General features: G+C 39.3%; 1 protein-coding gene across 2 annotated transcripts in view; it reads left to right on the top strand.

Annotated features, from left to right (window-relative positions):
- Positions 1–20,722, top strand: part of APP (amyloid beta precursor protein) — a 275,180-nt gene that overhangs the window by 164,904 nt on the left and 89,554 nt on the right. For both annotated transcript variants that reach the window (XM_082654428.1, XM_082654427.1), the window contains exons 7-9: positions 5,014–5,181; positions 7,710–7,766; positions 19,450–19,583. In XM_082654428.1, coding sequence (XP_082510554.1) covers positions 5,014–5,181; positions 7,710–7,766; positions 19,450–19,583 — 359 coding nt within the window. The remainder of the gene's footprint in view (positions 1–5,013; positions 5,182–7,709; positions 7,767–19,449; positions 19,584–20,722) is intronic.

The following is a 20,722-nucleotide window of genomic DNA, read 5'->3' as shown; positions in this document are numbered from 1 at the left end:
TCTTGAAAATGGGGATTTTCTCCTTATCCTAGTTGCCACTTTCACAGCTGTCTTTATGTTGAAATTTTTTTTTTAAGTGTAAAATTAGCTTTCTAAATTTGGTGGTCCATAAAAAATTTTGCTCCAATTTGACGTCTATTCAGTTAATTTTTTGTGGTTAAGCATTACATTTGGAACAGTGAATTGCATAATCATTTTATATAATGTAGGAAATATTATATACTTTAATAAAATATTAATATTTTAATAAAATATTAAATATTGTATCAATATTGATATTTTTAAAAATATTAAATCTTGTATTTGTATGGTATTGATGTTTAGATAATGGAATTTAGTGTTGAAACCAGCACAGATCTCAGTCAGGACCTACCTTAAAAGATATAAAATGCTTAATGCTCTTTTTTTTAAGCACATGAACACTTTCATACTGTTGTGTGTACACTAGCATTTCAGTTTATTAAATGGTCTTTGTCTTGAAAGGTGAATAGAGCTGTTATAAAAGAAGAGATAAGCCTTCCTTGCCAGAAGAATTCAGCTAGGTGAATATTAGGAAACCTATTTGTGATCTTAAAAGTCTAAGAATTAAATATGAATAAACAAAGATCATAGTTCCTTAGATGTTTAAGTCTTGCCTGTGTTTCTATCTAACTTGAAACATTCGCTTTGAGAAGTATCCCTACTTCAATTCTGGGCAAATTTTCTCCTTCATTATTGTATGTAACATTTACTTTGAATAGAAACAAAGGTGGTTTGGAATTCAAAAAATAAAGTTAGCAAATAATTTTTAAATGTTCATCTTTTCATTTATTATTTTAGATTTTGAGAAGAGAATGAAGATGAGAAAAGGAAGCTGCAGTTTTAATTTTCAGATGAATTCTGTTTGAAGTTACAATTATATAAGGTCTAATTTTACATGCTCTACATTTAGTGGATGATTTTGTAAATAATTTTCCACTGGCTGATTATAGTAATGAATATGAAACACGTTTTTCACTGAATTTTTTCAGTATTTCCGAAAGATTAGGAAGGAAAAAGTTTCTCTATTCAGAAAAATAATAATCTAAACATAAGCATTTAAAATGTCTTGAAAAAATAATAAACTGTCTCGAGATTTCTTTTTCTCTGAATCTAGTCATGGAGCTTTCAAATTATATATTTCAGCCTTAATTCTTTAAAATTGTTTTACTTTGTTAGGATCTTGATTGGATAGATTTCCTGGTAATTTCTCAGTGCTAGAAAGGAATTTAAAGGAATGTTTCTCAAACTGAAATTTGTAGCCCTTCAGGGAAATTACTCTGAAACGATAAATGATTCAGGGAAAGAGACAAGATAGAATTCCAAGGCAAACTGAACTACCAACCTTCCTCTTATATGTTTCTTAATGTGAGATTTTTTTCTTTTACATTTTTTGCAGATAATTGTAGGTTTACATGCAGTGAAGGAATTAATAGAAAGATATCTTGAACAGTCTTCACCCAGTTTTCCCCATTTATAGCATAATATCACAGCTATGAACTTGACATTGACCACTTAACACTTCTTCAGCCCAAGTATGTGCTCTTTCTTCTCACTGTCTTGGGAGAGTCATTGGCCATCTCCTTTATACTTACTAATACCGTGTATAAAGGCATTAACATAATACTTCCCCAGTGCTGACCCCATGACTACCCCTCAACCTCTCCCAGACAAATGAAAGGTTCTCTTTTCAATTACATGGACAATGTTTTTTGTAAAGAGAAGGGTTAGAGAAAAGGTCAGAGAGATCAAACACTGGTGTGCTCTACAGTAGAGTAGAAATACAGTTACGAGTGAGAGATGAAAAGTAATCCATCCCACTCAAGAATTCCCTCTGAGGGCTTCCCTGGTGGCGCAGTGGTTGAGAGTCCGCCTGCCGATGCAGGGGACACGGGTTCGTGCCCCAGTCCGGGAGGATCCCACATGCTGCGGAGTGGCTGGGCCCGTGAGCCATGGACGGCTGAGCCAAAAGAAAAGAAAAAAAAAAAAAAAAAGAATTCCCTTTGAAATCAGCTTTACTCCTCTAGGACGACTGATTAGCAATGCTGATAACTGGAGGGATCACAATGAGATACCCTTTATCACTTGTCCACATCTGGAGCACACTCCTCCGCTTCAGCAGATCAGAGGTTCCAAAGTGACAGGTACATTCCTGTTCCTCTAGGCTCACATATGTCTGTTGCTCCATATATTATGACATTTGATATGCTGTTATACCAACTCCTGACCACGTTATCTCGAATATCCTCTTGTATGTGAGTACCATGGGATTGATTCTTACTCCCCATTATGTCCACACACACCAGAGTCATGAAAGTATTTGGGCCCATTTAAAGTCAGGAGTGCCAGCAGCCATGGTAATGTCAGGGAGAACCAACAAAACACTCCAAATGGAGATTATTTGCCTTTAGGGATTGATGAGTCAAGGGTCTTATAACTGGAAACTCCAACAAGAATTGTAAGCTCCTCAGGTAGTTTATTTTATTTGCTTAGTTGATATATAAATGAATTTTGAGTCCTGAATCCTTTTTCCTCTTCACTGGGGCTCTACCAATTAGCTGTAACAGAGGGTTTCATAGCCATTTAGAATGAGGCAGAAGAAAAACAAAAATGAATAAAATAAAAATGAATGTTTCACCCGTAGTATAGGAAAATGACAATATATTGTAATATCACCTGGGTTCTAGACCAGGAAGTTTTGCTTTCGTGAAAAGTAAGAGATCGTATCAAGGGAAAATATCTGTCATGGATTAACTCCTTTGAGATCCCATTACTTAACTTGCACCCACCCGAAATTCTACCAGTTTTATTTAGTACATTGGATGTAGCATAATGACGTTTTCTGCCCCTGCACAGCTGTGATGTATAAATGGACCTGTGGCAGGCAAGTATCAGAAGATACGTGTTTGGTGCTATAAGAGGTATAAAACGTGAGCAGCAGCATGAATTGTTGAGACACAGTGAGGTTTGTTGCCCACGCTCCTGTGACTTAGGGTCGTGTTTCTGTGCCTCTCTTTGTAGCAGAAGCCACTTGCAACTTCAGTCTGACTTCAACCACAGTGTAGACACGGTTGCCTGGCAGTCTTTTTGGAATCGGTGCAAGGATGAGTATCATTACGTGTTAGAAACAGGAAAACACATCACGTGAACATGTACAGATTGGTGAGGGAGGTATAGAAAAGGAGGGTAAAGCCAACCTGTTCATGTTTCTTACAACTGAGAGAGAGAGAAAGAGAGAGAAGATACCATCCAGGAGTGGAGACAGCTGAGAGCTGTGGTTTGCAGGGACTCCTCATGTGGGCACGCATGGCTGCTAGCTCTGCAGCCCGGAAGCTGCTTTGTCAGTAACTCAGAGGTGATCAGACCCCCCTACACACACAGCAAAACTAACTTAATCCTTTGTAAGTTAGAATGCTAGTCGTTTAATTTGGGGAATAAATCAAATTACCAGCTGGATGGGATACTGTGTCAACCATTTGGCAGATTTTTATCATACAGGAAAATTCCATAAAGAAAACTAGCTAGAAACACATCATGGCTTGGCAAGCATGGACTTTGAAAGTAACTATCAAATGGGATGACCAGAATGATGGGTGATGTTGAGCTTGATGCTCTGGGAGCCAGTTGTTTCCATCCTAAAACCATCCAAAGAGAGCCAGAGTCATCTTAGACATCTATTACACAGGACACTTCTGCAGAGAGCTTGGCACTCGCCTTCTGGGCTCAGTGCTGACTCTCCCTCCCTACTCTGTTGACATCATCATGATGGCAGCAGCTTCTGGTTTTGCCATCACCTCTTGACCTTGAGTGAAAAGAACAATGAGTGGTATGTGTAGAGAAAAGCAAAACAGTAGTTCCTTTTACATAAACATTGTGGATCTTTGTCTTTGAGTGATTGATTGATGAGACTTCCTAGAGCAGTCTGTTGAATATTCCTAATAGGAAGCTCTGAATTATGCATGGATTTTTGTCTTTTAGAAGAAGCATGCTTTTCCCTGGCATGTTAGTAAAACTAAGAATAAGCAAGACATCTGAGTGTGCTGAGGTATCAGAAGGATCTCTGTAAGCCTAGCTAGGGTGGGACGCAAACCGAGTAGGAAAATCGTTTTGACTTCTAACAAAAATGGAATATACATGGGAGGTAGAGTTCTAATTCTAATTGCAATAACTTTACAAATGGAATCCTACAGGTTGCTACACTTTCAGTCAATCAGGGATTATGAACCTGATTTGGGTGAGGGTGGCAAGGCATGTTGACAGGTAAGCTGTGTTATAATGTAAAACAATGTATGGTATGTCTTAACAAATTGGAGTTGTTTGACTATGTTTTGTTATTTGAAACATTTTTGGCCAAGGGACAGACAAATATTCAAAGAAGAATTTGTCTTTAATTAGAGTTAACGTAATCAACTTGAAGTCACTTTCACAGGTTTTATGTATGTTTTCAAATATAGTCAGTGGACAGGCTGGGTCTCTCTGAAAACTGGATCACATTCAGAATATGTATAATTAGTTTATACTTTAAGTCAAGGCAGTCATTTATTCAAGGAAAACAATCAGGTGTTTGCGACAGGTTAAACTTTTTGCATCATAACCAGACATAATCCTTTTACCTTTAAAGTTGCCTTCAAATTATTTAAAAGAGAAGTTTATTTTTTATAGGGAAGAAATATTTTGATGTGCGCACATCTTCAGGCATTTAATATTATCTGAAAGCACCGAAAAGGTCTGTTCACCTCTAGCTGGAATCCTTTTATTACTACTGAGAGCTACACTCATTAAACCAGACGAGCATGCACTGCTTTGTTTCAGAAGTAATTCCAAAGTCCTGGTAGATAATTAAATTCCTTAGTAAATGTCTGTCAGATGCTGCCGGATAAACCCAGCCCAATTACCACTGGGAGGACTAACGCGTTAAGAATAGTAAACGTGTACATGAACAGCCAGCCGTACCTTTTCATGCTAAATGTGGTTCCCCACATCTCCTCTGATTAGAGGTGTGCTCTGAACAAGCCGAGACGGGGCCATGCCGAGCAATGATCTCCCGCTGGTACTTTGATGTGACTGAAGGGAAGTGCGCCCCGTTCTTTTACGGCGGATGTGGCGGCAACCGAAACAACTTTGACACAGAGGAGTACTGCATGGCCGTGTGTGGCAGCGTCAGTAAGTGGACCTTCCTCCAGCCTGGCCACCTTTTCATCTTTCTCGCCACTGACTCTGCTCTTTGTAACAGACTGGTTTTCCGATGGTTTTCCTGGTTCTCGGGAATGGGTCTGTTGCTACCACTAACCACGTTTCTGTCAATGTCTCTAATTGCCGGCCATCTCCTCCAGGACGTTCGATCATGAGCACACATCTCCGTCTTTCTCTAATAAAGCATGGCCGTGGATGTGTTCTTGTACTAGCTGTGGTGCATCCGTCTTGCAGTCTCGAGGGACTTTTGAGTGCTTCTCTTTAAGCCAAGCTGGAGTTGCTGTTTTGTCTTCTCAGCTATTTCTGCAAATGTATACTTACGTGTTTGTCCGTGTACCTCTGTGTTCGGGCCTCTGCATGTGCACTCCACGTGTAAAGAAGGGTTACCACCGGAAGCCTGGCTGATGACGCTTCCGTGCCACTGGCAAGGCGTACTGCCGTGATGAGTATCATTTCATAACACGTGACATTTATGGTGGTGGCGAGGGAATGGGCTTGAGTTGAGCACATGCACTTCAGATGCCAGAGGATAGAAATGCCCCAGTGGCACCTGAGCTCACACAGGGACGTTTGCGATGGCGAGTTTTTGTGTCTTATCTTGGAATGGACAGAAGAAAACTCCTCACTTAGCGTTAGTGACTAAGGCTCAGGGAATATAATTTTCCAAGCCTTTTTCTCTTCCACTTTAAGTTTTTCATAACTCAGGGGGAATAAATAAATGAAGTCATGATGACTTAAATGCAAGTTGAAACTATTTCCACAGAGATAGTTCTCCAGAGGTAACACACCAAACATTTGGGACCTCTGTTCTTAACAGCCTTTCACATTAAATTCCCTGTCTATCTATCTATCTATCTATCTATCTGTCTGTCTATCTATCTGCCTACCTGTCTATCTATCTACCTGCCTACCTATGTATCTATCTATCTATTCCACTAGAAGGAAGTGGGATCTACTCAAGGAATAGTTACTCAACTTGATAAATTAAAGGTTAAACTCAATAATTACATGCTTCTCTTTTGAGAGACTCCTGCCTTTTTCCAGTTGTTCTGGTGAGAGCGACAGCCACCATTTCCTGCCTAGGATTCCCAGGGATTATATAAATTGTTTTCCATGTGATCATAAGATTAAGCTAAACAACAAAGGGTCTGCAATATCAACACCTTCTACTGTGAAGCCCAGTATCTAAGTGGAATCTACTGGAAAAGTTCCTGTTGGTCTCTTGGGTGAGAGATGACTCCACTTCTACCCTGTGTGAGAACAGGTTTAGGAACTGGTAACCCCAAGGGCTTCTTTTCTGGCTCTGATGGGAAGATTGTGGCTTCCAGCTCAAAAGACTCCTTTCTTGAGTTTCAAACAAAAACGTTAATTAGGTTGGGTAACTTGGAGGACAATGGCGGATTCTGTTGCCCGGAGCCTCTTGAACAAAGGGCTTTTGTTATAATGATTCTCGGTGGTTTCGCTGCTGTGGGAGATTTCCTGGCAGATTTCCAACTTTTTTCTCCCTTTCCCTGGGGTGGATTTATGTTTTGAAATATAAATATGTATGTGTGGGTATATATACAAATATATACATATATATATAATAAGAAAGAGGGTTTTAAAAGTTATTAGCAGTGATGAATTTGCATCAAGAATTAGAAATTATCAGGAATTCCCTGGCGGTCCCGTGGTTAGGCCGCAGCGCTTCCACTGCAGGGGGCGCAGGTCCAATCCCTAGTCAAGAGAACTAAGATCCTGCATGCCCCGCAGTGCCGCCAAAAAAAAAAAAACATTAAAAATTATCCTCCACCCCCCCCCAAAAAATCTCACTATTACCCTCACTGCACACCCCCTCCATTTGATTAGTTTGATTTGACTCAGACTGGGAGCAAGAGCCATGGGCACCACAGATCAGATGGAGCCTCTAGAGGTGCTCTGGATGGCACACCCTTTGCCAAGAAATTTGCCAAAGATAGATGCTCCCAACAAAGGTGTAATGGACAAACAGTCAGTACTTAGTTTCAGGGGAGGTGGGTTATAGAATAATGTATCCAGAGAGCAAACACGGGAGGCTGAAGACCAGTTAGAAGAGGGGACAGATGTAAGTGGAGAGTAAAAGCTTCAATCAGTAACCAGAGCCGACGGCCAGGGCTGCTCTTGGAATGGGTGAAAAGAATAGAGATACCATGAAGACGGGACGGATGGGAATTGGTGATCCTGGCACTAAGGAGGGAGATGGGAGCAAGAAATCCTTCCACGGGGTACTGGGATGTACTATCAGAGACAGAATATCCACAATCCAAGATGTGTTTGTGGAAAAATATCTTTTGTTTGTGTGTTTACCGTGGTTCCATGCTTGGGCCCAAGCTCAGGATATTTGTTTAGTTTCTGTTTTTAATTCAATGTTTTCGTTTTTGTTATTTCCTTTGGTCAGTAGAATCGTATGAGTGAGTTTCATCCATCATTCCCATGTTTCCATTTTTGTTTTTAGTTATGTTCTCTTATTTTCTCCATAGTGTCCCAAAGTTTACTCAAGACCACCCAGGAACCTCTTCCCCAAGATCCTGTTAAACGTACGTTGTCATTCACTCAAGGGAGGGGAGGAGGGAGGAGAACGTTGCATGGCTGGACTGTAGCTCCAGCCTCCTCACCTTTGCATGGTTTTGTGTTTCTTGAACACCTGTCTTTTAACCAAATGTTTATTTCCATTGCCTTGCTTGTAATTACGTCTAATTTTGCCAGATAACTTCCATTGTTGGGCTAAGAGCTTTGACTAAGCTTCTTCTATTTCTGATCAGTTTCCTTTTTATTTCATGTGGTTCTATAAAATATTGTATATACAATGTTATTTTGTGTTTCATTTGGCATCAATATTTTATTTCCTAAAGCTCACAAGATGGCACGATTTAGCAAAAGCCTGTGTGTCTAAGTGACTTGTTTCCCAGAAAAATATTTAATGTGCATGCATGATACTAACTTTATGGACCAGTAACATACGCGAAGGCTTCAGTTGGGTGTGTTTCAAGACAGCTGTTATGCTTTAGGAAATAAACGGTCGCTTTTAGAAATCAAGACCTCTCTGTCCCCTCCCTGAACGCACACTAGTGGGACAGAAGTGCCCATCTTCTGATTTCATCATTAAGATGTAGGGAAAGAGCTTCCTGTAAAGAAATATTATATTAACCTACCTTATAACGTCTGTGCATTGTGATTTCAGTTGACCTATCAGTCTAGCTTTGTTTAAAAATGTGTTGTCAAACACACAAATACTCATTTTGAAATGTGGATTATATCCCAGAATAGATTCCTCCAGCATTAGGTTAGGGATGATATATACTACGGATGCTTATGGTTGCTGGGGGAAGAGACACAATTTCAGTTGTAGCTTAGGTATAGTGAAAATTAGCACTTATCTATATCATCCTGGGGAAAAAAAACCTAGTATCACAATTGATGAAGCTAGCGATCTTTTCTTAAAAGAGATAAACTGTAGTTGAAAGTATGGCAAGTGGGCAGACATAGAAGAACTAAGGAGAACTCTGGATTTTATACTGTGGGCTTGATAGTACATTGAGCTGCATGGCGTGTTACATTTTTACAAGGCATTTTTCATAGATCATTTCTTTTTCTCAAGAATATTTTGTGGCCATTTTCCTCATTTCCTTTGTGCATACGAGAAAATGAGGCTTCAAGAGCTTGGCGACTTGTCCCCAGCCAACAAATGTGGCAGGACCAAGTTTGAGGCTTAAATGACATGTGTGGCTATGCCCTGCACTCCAAATGGCCAACTATTTGGTTCTGATATTGTTTTCCCGGTTAGAAAAATTACACTTGAGCTTCAGAAGCACATTTTAAGAATACAGAAAATCATGGGAAGTGGATAACGGGTATTAAAAACATTTTTTCCTAAATGCCATGAATACAGCGTGTATCAGTAAATTAAATCTTTCCCACCCTTTTACAAAAGTCATTATTTTTACTTTGTTTCATTTTATATCATTTGTAAGCATATGAAAGAATTGTCTTTTTCTATTTCTATTAATTACTGGGAATGAACATCATCATTCGATAAATTTATTTTCGTGAGGTACTGTACTTGTGTACAGTACAGACATTGACAATCTCTTGTAATTTTCTCTTTCCTGGTAATTTTCTCCATCTACTTGTAGTGTGTGTGGGATCATGACACCTTTCCATTATAGGAGGGTGAGGGTGATTTTTGGCAGCTGTATTTTCTTTTCTTCCTGCAAAGACTGTTCAATCACAGAAAGTGAAGGGTTTTGCAATGCTAGTACAAACAGACTAGAGAAGGCATATAATTTCTAGTTATTTATAGCCTGTGCAGCTATGCTCTCTTATTTATAGCAAAGCTGTACATTTGAATTGAAAAAGTCATAGTCATCAGGAGGTCAAATGCAGATAGCAGACTGGCGTTGGAGAAAATGAGCCAGACTGAGAAAGGTGAGCAAGCCCGTTTGATTAGACAGCTGGAGCTTGCCTTTGGCTGCTTCACAACCTAGGGCTAATCGGAGGACATCTTTTTTCACAAAGGTGGGTGGTCTTCTAGGTTTCTCAGTCTGAGTTGCTTCTGGTCACATAATAAATGTGAAATGAGCTAGACAAAGCTCTTCAGTTAAACTGATAATAAGATTGCTTGTGTGGAGAAAATGTGTGATGGTTTACATTATAAATACAATAATTTTCCTGTCAAGACTTCTTATTATAATTAGGCATTTCTAGATTTTAAATCTTTGTCATAAAAACCAATTTTGAGCATTGCAATTTTAAGGGACACTTGATTTTTTTGGTTTTGTTATCATAGGTAAGAATCTAAACTACAGCTTGAGAGGGTAGAGACAGGAGGCTAAGAGCTTTCATTTTACTCATAAATTTATGGATTTGAATCCTTTAAAAAAATCCCTTTCCCATTTGGAATTAAAAATCTTATGAAACTTGAGTTGCTTCTGACATGAATTTTGTGTCTGCCCATTTGGGTTAGGATGATACAAAGGTTTCACATTCACTTGGCCCAGTGCAGTGTTTGTGAACAATAAAATTAGTACAGCAATATTTATTGATAAGTTTATGTTTCAAACATAAACATCATGAGGGTATGATCTTTTTTTCCCCGGTGTTCTTCCCATCAGATTGCATCTCCAAAGGTAAACAGATGCTTTTCATCTCAAAGAGCATCTTGCCAATTTCAAGTCAGCCAACTGCACCAAGGGGTCTGGCCAAAGAGAATGACCAATGACTTTGACCCCTTTACCTGCAGTGAGTTGTGGCACTGTGAATAACGTACTGTGTGTCCTTTGAATGGAATGTGCCACCTTAGTCCCAGAGTTGCAGTGTCCTGTCATAATACCAAGGCCATCTAGTCTTTGGGCAGACTTGAACCATTGTTCTTAACTATACTTGTTCTTCTGATTGTGAAAGAGCAAATGTTAGTTCCCGTTAACACATTCTCTGATACTAATAGAACTCTGATATTTTTATGAAACTGCCAAGCATTATTAAAAACAATTAAAAGACGCGGTGGTGCATTAAATTACATGTCACATCAGTGCCAATACAATCTATTGTATTGACAAGTATGAGAAGCCACATCTTTTGTATCCAGAAATTGTCAGGATAAAAAGAATGTTTTTTTTTTTTCCACCAAGCTACCATAGTGAAAAGCCCTAAGATTGAAAAGAATTGATTTGCTCAGCAAACCAGCATCTAACAAAAAAGAAAAAAAAAGTTCATTTACTAAGAACAGTAAAAACTGCTCATTATGTATATGCTCTGTTCTTTAGCTACAATATTTCCAAAGAAGAGTAATTAGATAGTTTAATAAAAGAGTCGACAAAAAATTTCTGTAAAAGACCAAAGAGTCAGTTTTTTAGTTCCACAGGCCCAATGGTCTCTGTTATAAGTACTCAACGCGTCAGTTGTAGTGTGAAAGCAGCCTCAGACAATAGGTAAATGAATAGATACAGCTGTGTTCCAATAAAACATTATTTACCAAAAGCGACCAGCAGGCCAACCCCTGGTTTAATAAAGCTGTTACTTTTGAGCCTGGGACATGCCAGTACTAAGCTAGGTATTTCAAGGGACACCAGCAAACTAAACCAGATACCCTACTTTCAATAACTTGACAGTTTTATCAATGTGATGAGACTCAAGTATGTGCTGGAATTAAATAACAATATAAACTAAAATGCACAAGTGGAGGGAAACATGGCTGTGGAAGCCTGGAGTAGAATGAAATTGGTTTTATCCTTAAGACCTCCATAGAGATTAACAGTTCCATGTGACTTTTATGGTTACAGTTTCTATGAAAGTGGACAATACTGAAGAGTGTGACTTTTTGAACTCATCTGTTGAGCATCAAGTGACGGTGGCAGGTCATCCCTTTATGATCCACCATTAATGAAATAGAGCATAGCTCTGACAAATGGACAAAAAACAATAACTGAAGGTTAAGACATCCTAGATGCCAGTGATTGTTGCTATGGCCTCACATATGGTTTTTAGATTCAGACTTGAAGTTGCTCTTATATTGTGGTGCATTGTGCTAAATAGGATATAGACATTAATAAAAATAACACCAGCATTGATGCGTTCATGCTCATTTCACATATTTGACAAAATCCCCACATCAGTACATGTCCATAAGACATAAAAAAGAAATGTAGCTTGACTAGAGTAAATGCAGCATAGATTACATTCTTATTAACTTATGTCCACACGATGCACTGATAGTCTGCCAACTATGACTGCACTGACTATAAAATAAGTGTGTTACAAGGGCATGTCAGGGGAAAGTGCCTTTGTTCTTTTTTTTGTAGAGTCTGGTACCACATGTAAGGATCGCAGACTATTTTCGCCTTATAAATGTCTCATCTAACTGGGACTTGATAAATACTTGAGTTTAGAAAGCATTAGGGATCTTAGTTATTTTGCAATTAGAGAAATGGAGAGACTTTTTTTCTCTTTTTTAAAGTTGGGGTGTCAGTCTATAAGCTCTGCCGTGTGGAGAGATGAAATTTTTGCATCAGATCTTCCCTTACAGGTTTGTATTTCCTGTATATAAATTATCCTCATTGTCACCCATCATATAAATCACAGCCATTTCATGTGACAGCATTGCTAGCTCTGTATAAAATAGGATTTTCAATGATGAGGCAATGACTGTATGGGTCTTAATTTACTTTTATCTTCTGTTGTCAATGCTATAGAGATAAATTGCCTTTTTGCTGATGAAAGGAGACCAACCAAATTTTCTTGTTAGACTCTAACATTAGTATATTGACTACATGCCATTTATGGCCTCTGTTTAGAGAGGTAGTCATAGTTGTTACTGTTTGAAGATGCGGTTATTTCTCCTTTTGCATCCTGAGCCCGTTATGACCTTAAAATTATATGTCACCCTAGAGATTGAGGAGACAAACGGGATATCAAAATGATAGCGGCAATTTTTCACCATGTCCCTACTTTTGACGCCCCGTTCTTGCTGTTTTTAATATGAATAGGAGAGGGGCACTATGCAGTGATTACAGAATCAGAACTAAAAGGAGCATTTGGTGCATTTGCAGTTAAATTTGATGGTGTCCCTGATACGGAGGTTCTCCATCCGTGCCAAAAAAAGTGCTCTCTACCACATTCTAAGACCATAACCGTCTCTACCTTATTTGATGTAACGCCCCTTACAATTATTAAATTTTCTGGGGGAAACACAGGAATGAAAAGGTTTCATTGGCACCATGTTGCCAACGATGGTGGTATATTTTGTGGCAGGAACATTGGGTGCAGCTCGAGGGTTTGCTAACAAATTGAAAGCAAATCTGCTCCCCTCTCCCACCATCCTCACCGCACAAAAAATAGAACTCTGCCTGACACTAAGAGAGGAGATCATAGTGTGAAGTGGAAATGTTGTGACAGGCATTGATGCATCATTATCAAAACTGAAATGAACCTTCACCAACATGTGAAAATAACGTCTCCCTTAGTATCTGGTTACCCTATGGTTTAGGAAACAGCATTTTGGGGTGAGAAAAAAAAGTAAATCTGTGCTCTTTCTCTTGTCTCTTTGTGTGGGTATTGGGGGGTACCTTCCATGAGAACCCCTTACCAACTTCCTGCTACTTTTCCAAGCCACCCTCATCTTCATCTTTTACTCTTAAAAGATCATCTTCTGCTTTGTCCCTTAACAGACAGAACGATCCTTTTAAAACACATCACATCACATTTTTCTCTCCTCAAAACAATCCCCATGGGTTCCTGACAGCCTTTACCATGGCTTCAAGGCCCTTCGTGATCTGTCCCTATTTCCTTTCTGCCTGTCTCACTACTCTCTCCCTTGCTTCCTCTGCTCTGGTCACACAGACCTTGCTCATCTTGGAATTTTCCCGTTTCCAGGCATACTCACTTCCAAAGGCCTTTGTGCTAGTTTCTTCATTTGCCTGTTCTTCCAGCAGGTAACTGGGAAGTAAGGCTTCAGTTCAGCTCTTTGTCTAAACGTCACCTTCTCAATTAGACTGAGCCTGGCCCACCTACTTACTGCTGCAGTGTCCCCCCTCCTTCCCCGGAACTCTTTTCTTAACCCTGATCTTTCTTTCTTTTTCTCCATAACACAAGTCACATTCTAACAATATGATTTATTGTTGTCTTCGTGTGTGTGTGTTGTGTGTGTGTGTGTTGTGTGTGTGTGTCCTGTTAGTTTCTCTCACTAGAATATAATTCCACCAGGACAAGTGTCTTTGTTTCACTCATTGGTTTCTGCCATATGCCTCACAGGTACTAGGGGCTGTAATACCTGTTGATTTGGTGAAAGGAGGAATAAAGAAATGAACAAGCACACTCGAGGCATCAGAGTCTACATCCAAGCTGCTATGCAGCTCCTCAGATACCTCTGACCTCCCAGGATTGCAAAAAAGACAAAAGAGATAAGGCTTATATCAAAAGCATTAGTCATCCAGTCCACATTGAGGCAGTAACGTGCTATGAATTGGAACTGCGTTTCTGTTGCATGTTTTCATTTGGTATTACATTAGACACCCATTCTCAGTATTAAAAGGTCTATGTCTTAACTATATTCCATAAGGCTGTTATGAGACTAGACTAAGAAAATCAATATGAAGGTCATTTAAAAGTCAAAAGCCCATGCACCGTGATGGTGAGACTGCTGCTAATTATTTGCCAGCTGAAGAGGTCAAAACATAGAGCTTAAGATGTTTAAGTCTGGTTTTCTGCGGAAGGGTGAATAGACCCAGTGAGCCTGCTTGCAGGAGGTACAAAGGAGCATGTTTGAGCTGAGGCCAGAGGCCAAAAGATCATTTGGATTCAAGCTCAGTGGGTTCTCTCTCCTGACCTGCTTCATAACCCTACTTCTGCTGCTGAAACGTTGGTTGGTGGTCATTTACCAGATAGCATTCAGGGCAGGAAACTGTTTGTTAGAAAATAGGCTGGCAGTTATCATAACAAAGCATATCTTTTGCCTGTACAGGTTGGTCATCAACAAACCAAACCCTTTCCAGTACCCCAGACATGTCGATTAGCCCCTTACTGCTCTAAGTATTAACTTTATAGCCTCTTCATGGCTTAGTCATCCTAAATTCAGACTGACTTGTATGTGTCTGGGGATGTGAGTATGTTAAGTGACAGTATTTCCTTACTACACAGTAAATGTATATAAGAGGGTAATGTTTTCTCCTCCCCACCTGTTAAATGAGAACACATGTAAAGTGCCTAGCGCAGTAGACACTAATGAAGGGAGGGTATTATTATTTGGCCAACCTGGAAATCTGAGCCTGTGTCACAGTTTCTAAGGAACCTCAAAGGTCTCTGAACAGGATAACTGCTTTGTGCTTTTTGTTTAAAAAACACAACAAAAATAAACCCTCCCAAAAGTCGATTTGTTTCTGCTTTCTAACCGGTTTAAGTGACTCATGATATACAGCTTCCTGTTCCTTTGTGCCCTGGAACATTCCTGACATGCCTTGAGCTGCTCCTTTCCCAAAAGGATGCACCTTGAAAGAGTAAGGGCGTTAAGGCACAGGTTTTCCTGCCCCTACCCACCCATCCTTGTTATCATGTCTCTGGCCTACCATGGTCATGATCACAAAATGGCAGCCAGTCCTGCTATGACCATGTGTTTAGGATGTAGGAAAATTAGGGGAAATAGAAGCTGAGCTCTCTGCACAAACTTAAAACGTTTTCCCCTTTCTCCTCACCAGCTGCAAGGTAGTGATAATATACTAAATTCATTTTAAAGTATTAAGAAATACCATCATTCTTCTCTCTTTGACTGGTCAGTGATCTAATTTGCTGATTGGTATGAATACAGGAAATTTTCAATTACTTAAACCAATTGAGATGGAGGGCTAGTATGAATGACTACAATGTTTGAATTAAAAATTAAAAGAGGGCTTCCCTGGTGGCGCAGTGGTTGAGAGTCAGCCTGCCGATGCAGGGGACACGGGTTCGTGCCCCGGTCCGGGAAGATCCCACATGCCGCGGAGCGGCTGGGCCCGTGAGCCATGGCCGCTGAGCCTGCGTGTCCGGAGCCTGTGCTCCGCAACGGGAGAGGCCGCAGGGGTGAGGGGCCCGCGCACCGCAAAAAAAAAAAAAAAAAAAAAAATTAAAAGAGAGATAGCTTCTCTTAAAGTCCTCAACTAAAGAAAGTATCAGGGGCCACTAACAAGGATTTACTGAGAAATATTTCTCAATTAAATGGAATAAATCTGTAATACAAGATTTGTATTTATTTCCTTGTTCCTAAAATGTAAGTTTTAATACTTAAAATATTCTTCATCCTGTTAAATATACCTCGCTTGCTCGGTTCTTTCTTACTGTTTTATTCTTAATATTGCAAAGCTACATTTCAACTTAGACTAATGAGATTACAGTGACTAGGATTTTAGTGTTTCTCTCCATAAAACAGTAGATTTGCAAATCACAAGAGTCAGAGAAAACCATAAAGTTGGAGAATCTTTCTACTTATATAGTAACTTTTACAATTTCAGTTTTCCAAAGAGGGTGCCATGCTATGGTTACAGCAACTTACAGCAGATAGTTACCTTGATCTATAAATATGATCCCAAACATTTATACATTTTCATCTGTTCAAAATGTGAAATATAGTTTGCCTAATTATATCATTCTGCCAGATTGTCCTATGCCAAAAGAACTTTAACTTGTTCTCATTTGCTACCAGAAAAGATGAGAAAATGTTTAAAATCATGGGGAAAAATGCTAAATACCACTTCCATTTCAAGTGTGGACATGGTTAAGTTAAAAATACATGCATATTGAGTTGCTTAAGCTGATGCAGAAAAACATTTACCTTTGTTTTTTTTTGGGTTTTTTTGCCTCAAAAAGTGACATTTATTCAAAGAAGAAAAAAAAAAGAAAAAAATGACAAGCTGTCCATCCCTTGACTCCCTTCCCTCCCCCCTCCTGCTGCTCCTCAGCGCCCCCCAAGGACTGAGCCCTGGCTGGGGCTAGGTAGCAGAACAGCCCATCTCAGATGAGGTCAGCAACATTGAGGGGCATCTCCTCAATGGAGGTGTTGTAGAAGGTCTCAATGTCTCGAAGAGTCCTCTTGTCTTCTTCTGTCACCATGTTAATAGCCACACCCTTACGGCCAAAACGGCCACCTCGACCGATTCTGTGGATGTAGTTTTCCCTGTTGGTGGGGAGGTCATAGTTGATGACTAAGGAAACCTGCTGCACATCGATGCCTCTGGCCTATGTCCAGAAAAAAGGCAGCTTCAGTGTGTGAATGAGAGGACACCCTAAGTCTATCCAGAAAGAGACTTAAGCATACATGTAGGCAGCCAAAGGAAGGCAAGGAAACAAACATCCCCTCTCCCCAGAAACCAGAGGCATGCCAGATTTTATTCCAAGTTGCTACTTTCCTGAAGAGGGGCACTAGCAGGCCCCTTGGAAGAGGGAATCGCCTTGGATTACCTTTGTTTTTTAACAACAAAAAAAATTTAATTGAAAATTATTTTTCAGTCTTAAAAATTAGGATACATTTTCAATAATTTCAGCCTTTTATGCAGGTCATACCAAAATTTTTTAGAAAAGTACCTATTACTTTTCCTATCCATGGTACTTCATAATACTGTGTGTAATTCATTTTCAGTGGATGTGAAATAAAAGTAGCTCATTTTTCCTATGGTTAGGATAAGTGCTGAGATTTGAATTAGGATGCAATAATGAGCAAAGGAGGGAAGGGCGCTAACATGAATGAAGTGCCATGTGTGCCACCCTTTCTGCAGGGTGACTGCCACATGGTGTAGCTTCTCATTTTCCCAGCACTCCTAGTATGTTGGCCTGTTGTCACCACTTGATAGATGAATAAACTGGAACATAGAGTGCTTAAGTTCCTTGCTCTGGGTCACAACTAACCTAAGATCAAGATGTTATTGAAATCAAGGTGTGCCTGATTACACAGTTCATGTTCTTTGCTTCTTTCTTTCTTTGTGCTGCTGAAATACACCTCCCCCTTGTCTATGACACAGAAGGTGGGGGGCAGATGTCTTTCAATAGGTATGCCCTGTGCCAATCCCAGACCAGTTGACTCAGAATCCCCTGGTATTTTGAAAACAATTCCAGGAATGCCCTGAAGTGAAGTATCCTTCCACTTCAGAGCAACGTCTGCATTGACAACTACACTGCTTTTATTTTGTAAAGAAAGAATTATTAAACAGTGATTGAAGTAGAAGGGAAGAAATCCGAATGAATAGTTCTCTTTAAATTTATTATTTAATTATATAACAAGAAAGCTTTCTCTTTTTGGTTCAAATCTTGGAGCCTTCAGATTGGGAATTTTCAGATGTTTTCTTGAAACATGCGTAAAAGACACCTATCTTACGGTTTAGTTTCAAAATGACCTAGCAATTAATTCTTCTCATTTAAGTTCTTTTGGGGTTATTGTATCTCAGATATCTTAGATGAGATTAGGGAAGAAGAATACTTAGAACACTGGAGATAGTTGAGTAATCATTTGAATAAAACACATAAATTGATTCGACCTGAGAACATAGTGAAAACAAACACCTAATTTCATTTTTCTGGTTGAACATGCTTTTTTTTTTTTTTTGGCTGCATTGGGTCTTCGTTGCTGCTGCGCACGGGCTTTCTCTAGTTGTGGCGAACGGGGGCTGCTCTTTGTTGCGATGTGCAGGCTTCTCATTGCGGTGGCTTCTCTTGTTGTGGAGCATGGGCTCTAGGGCGTGCAGGCTCAGTAGTTGTGGCGCATGGGCTTAGTTGCTCCACAGCATGTGGGATCTTCCCGGACCAGGGATCAAACTCATGTCCCCTGCATTGGAAGGCAGATTCTTAACCACTGAGCCACCAGCGAAGTCCCCAGGCTTTCTTGTTTAAATCAAAATCTTGTTTTCTTTTCATGTTTTCTTTTTTTAATAAGCTCATAAATGCACTGAATTCTCACTAGTCATTACTGATCTTTTGTAAAACTGCTGGTATAAGAATTATAAATCACTTGGCTCATGAGTTTCAGACATTTTTGCTTTATAGTACACTCTTCAGTTTTATGGGTATTTATTTTTCCACATAATATAGCAGTATATGCTGCAATTCAGTAATACTGCTCAGCAGTATTAGTGGAATTCAAAATAGAAATCACTTTCCTTTTGACAACTAGTATAATGAATTGGTTGACTATTGCCAAATTTGTGAAGGCAGAAAGATCTTTTTGTAATTTCAAAAATGAACTTGACATTTATGAGTTTTTTGGTACTGTTTCAAATACTGCTCACCAGCTATCTAAAATATATAGTGTAGGATTTATCTTTACTCTGAGGTGCATTTATTCTGCATAGGCTAATTTCGAGATTTCTTTGGGTTTTTCAGGAATCTTAAGGTGTGATATTGATACCACCATTTACTTTCAAGGTTACAAACATTAATCTAGCAAGGCATAGGTATTTGGTGCAACATGTGTGTATTAAACACCAACTGTTTTTACTCTATGCATGCTTGTTTTGCAAAGAATTTTAAATATAATACTGTAATCGCAAAATGGACTGTTTTCAAGATTTTCCTTCACCCTATCCTTGAAAGGGGGGAAAGACATCCTTACTGTGCTGCAAAATGTCTCGTGGTCTCTTAAACAGCATTAACATCTTGTATGTGCTTCTTTACTAAGTTCTTTGTTCTGGAATAAACGGAAAATAGGGCTTTCTTTGAAATGACTGGATAGTCTGTCACTCTCCTCAAGCCTTCTTTCCTTCTACTTTATAGTTCCTACAACAGCAGCCAGCACCCCTGACGCCGTTGACAAGTATCTCGAGACACCTGGAGATGAGAATGAACATGCCCATTTCCAGAAAGCCAAAGAGAGGCTGGAGGCCAAGCACCGCGAGAGGATGTCCCAGGTACATGTGAATTTCCATCCTTCAGTCGTACAATACTGGGGAAATCTGGATTTGCCTCTGCCTCAGAGTCTCCCCAGGGGCCCTATGGTTGATGAATGCCTAGGGGTGGGTAAGGCTCTAATTTTATCCAGATCTTAAAGACATAACATTTTAATTGTAAATGTTTTCAACAAGGGCACCGATTTGGGGCTTTTTGCATTCTCCCTGAACTTGCCACCTAGGAAAGACCCAGGTATAGTAAGTATAGTAAGATTTTATAAGCACAAATTAAGTTGTGTGTACACCTTTCTTGATGGTTTTGTCACTCTGTTTAGCGTAGTCCTGTAATGGTGTTGTAAATTAAAATCACTTAAAATGTTCGTTAGCAGAGATGAATATTTTTGTATGGAATACCAAATTATGAAAACTTTGAACCTAACATTTCTTACCGAGTTAATTCATAGGACTATAGGAGCTTAAAACCAAAGTGAACCATAATGATCATTTCATCTAGTCCCATAAATGACAGATAATGCAGTAAACTTTCAAGCGTTTAGCTTCCCACTCTAGAACAAAGCAATATAAGTAACACAGAGGGGCATTTGGAACCCAAGCCTTTCTTGCTCCTAGTACAATGCTCTTTTCACTACATTGTGCTACAAATCCTGTTTTTTTAATCATGTTCTTTATGAAACAAAAAATTGTTTCCAAAACAACTAATTTACATGTAATAATACCAACTACAATTTAAGTTATGCCTGCTACCAGGTGCTAGCTGTTGTATTAGAGGTAGATAATACTGAGGATTTTAGTCCTTTGTCAGGTTCTTTTTTTTTTTTTTTAACGTGGACCATTTCTAAAGTCTTCATTGAATTTGTTACAATATTGCTTCTGTTTTATGTTTGTTTTTTTGGCCCTGAGGCATGTGGGACCTTAGCTCCCCAACCAGGGATCAAACCCTCACCCACTGCATTGGAAGGCGAAGTCTATAACCACTAGACTGCCAGGGAAGTTCCCTTTCTCAGATTCTTTATTCATTCGTTCAGTCGTTCAACAAATACGTATCCATCACTTACTTGCCAATCACCGTTCCAACTCATAGTCTATACCCTGAAGAGTGAACATGAAGAAATAATAGGAAAAGTCAGATTCAAGGAAAT

The sequence above is a fragment of the Grampus griseus genome, assembly GCF_964374135.1.
Source record: "Grampus griseus genome assembly, chromosome: 5".
In the NCBI taxonomy this organism is placed as follows: Eukaryota; Metazoa; Chordata; class Mammalia; order Artiodactyla; family Delphinidae; genus Grampus; species Grampus griseus.
The sequence above is the reverse complement of the archived record's forward strand: the minus strand, read 5'-3'. Positions and strand labels throughout refer to the sequence as shown.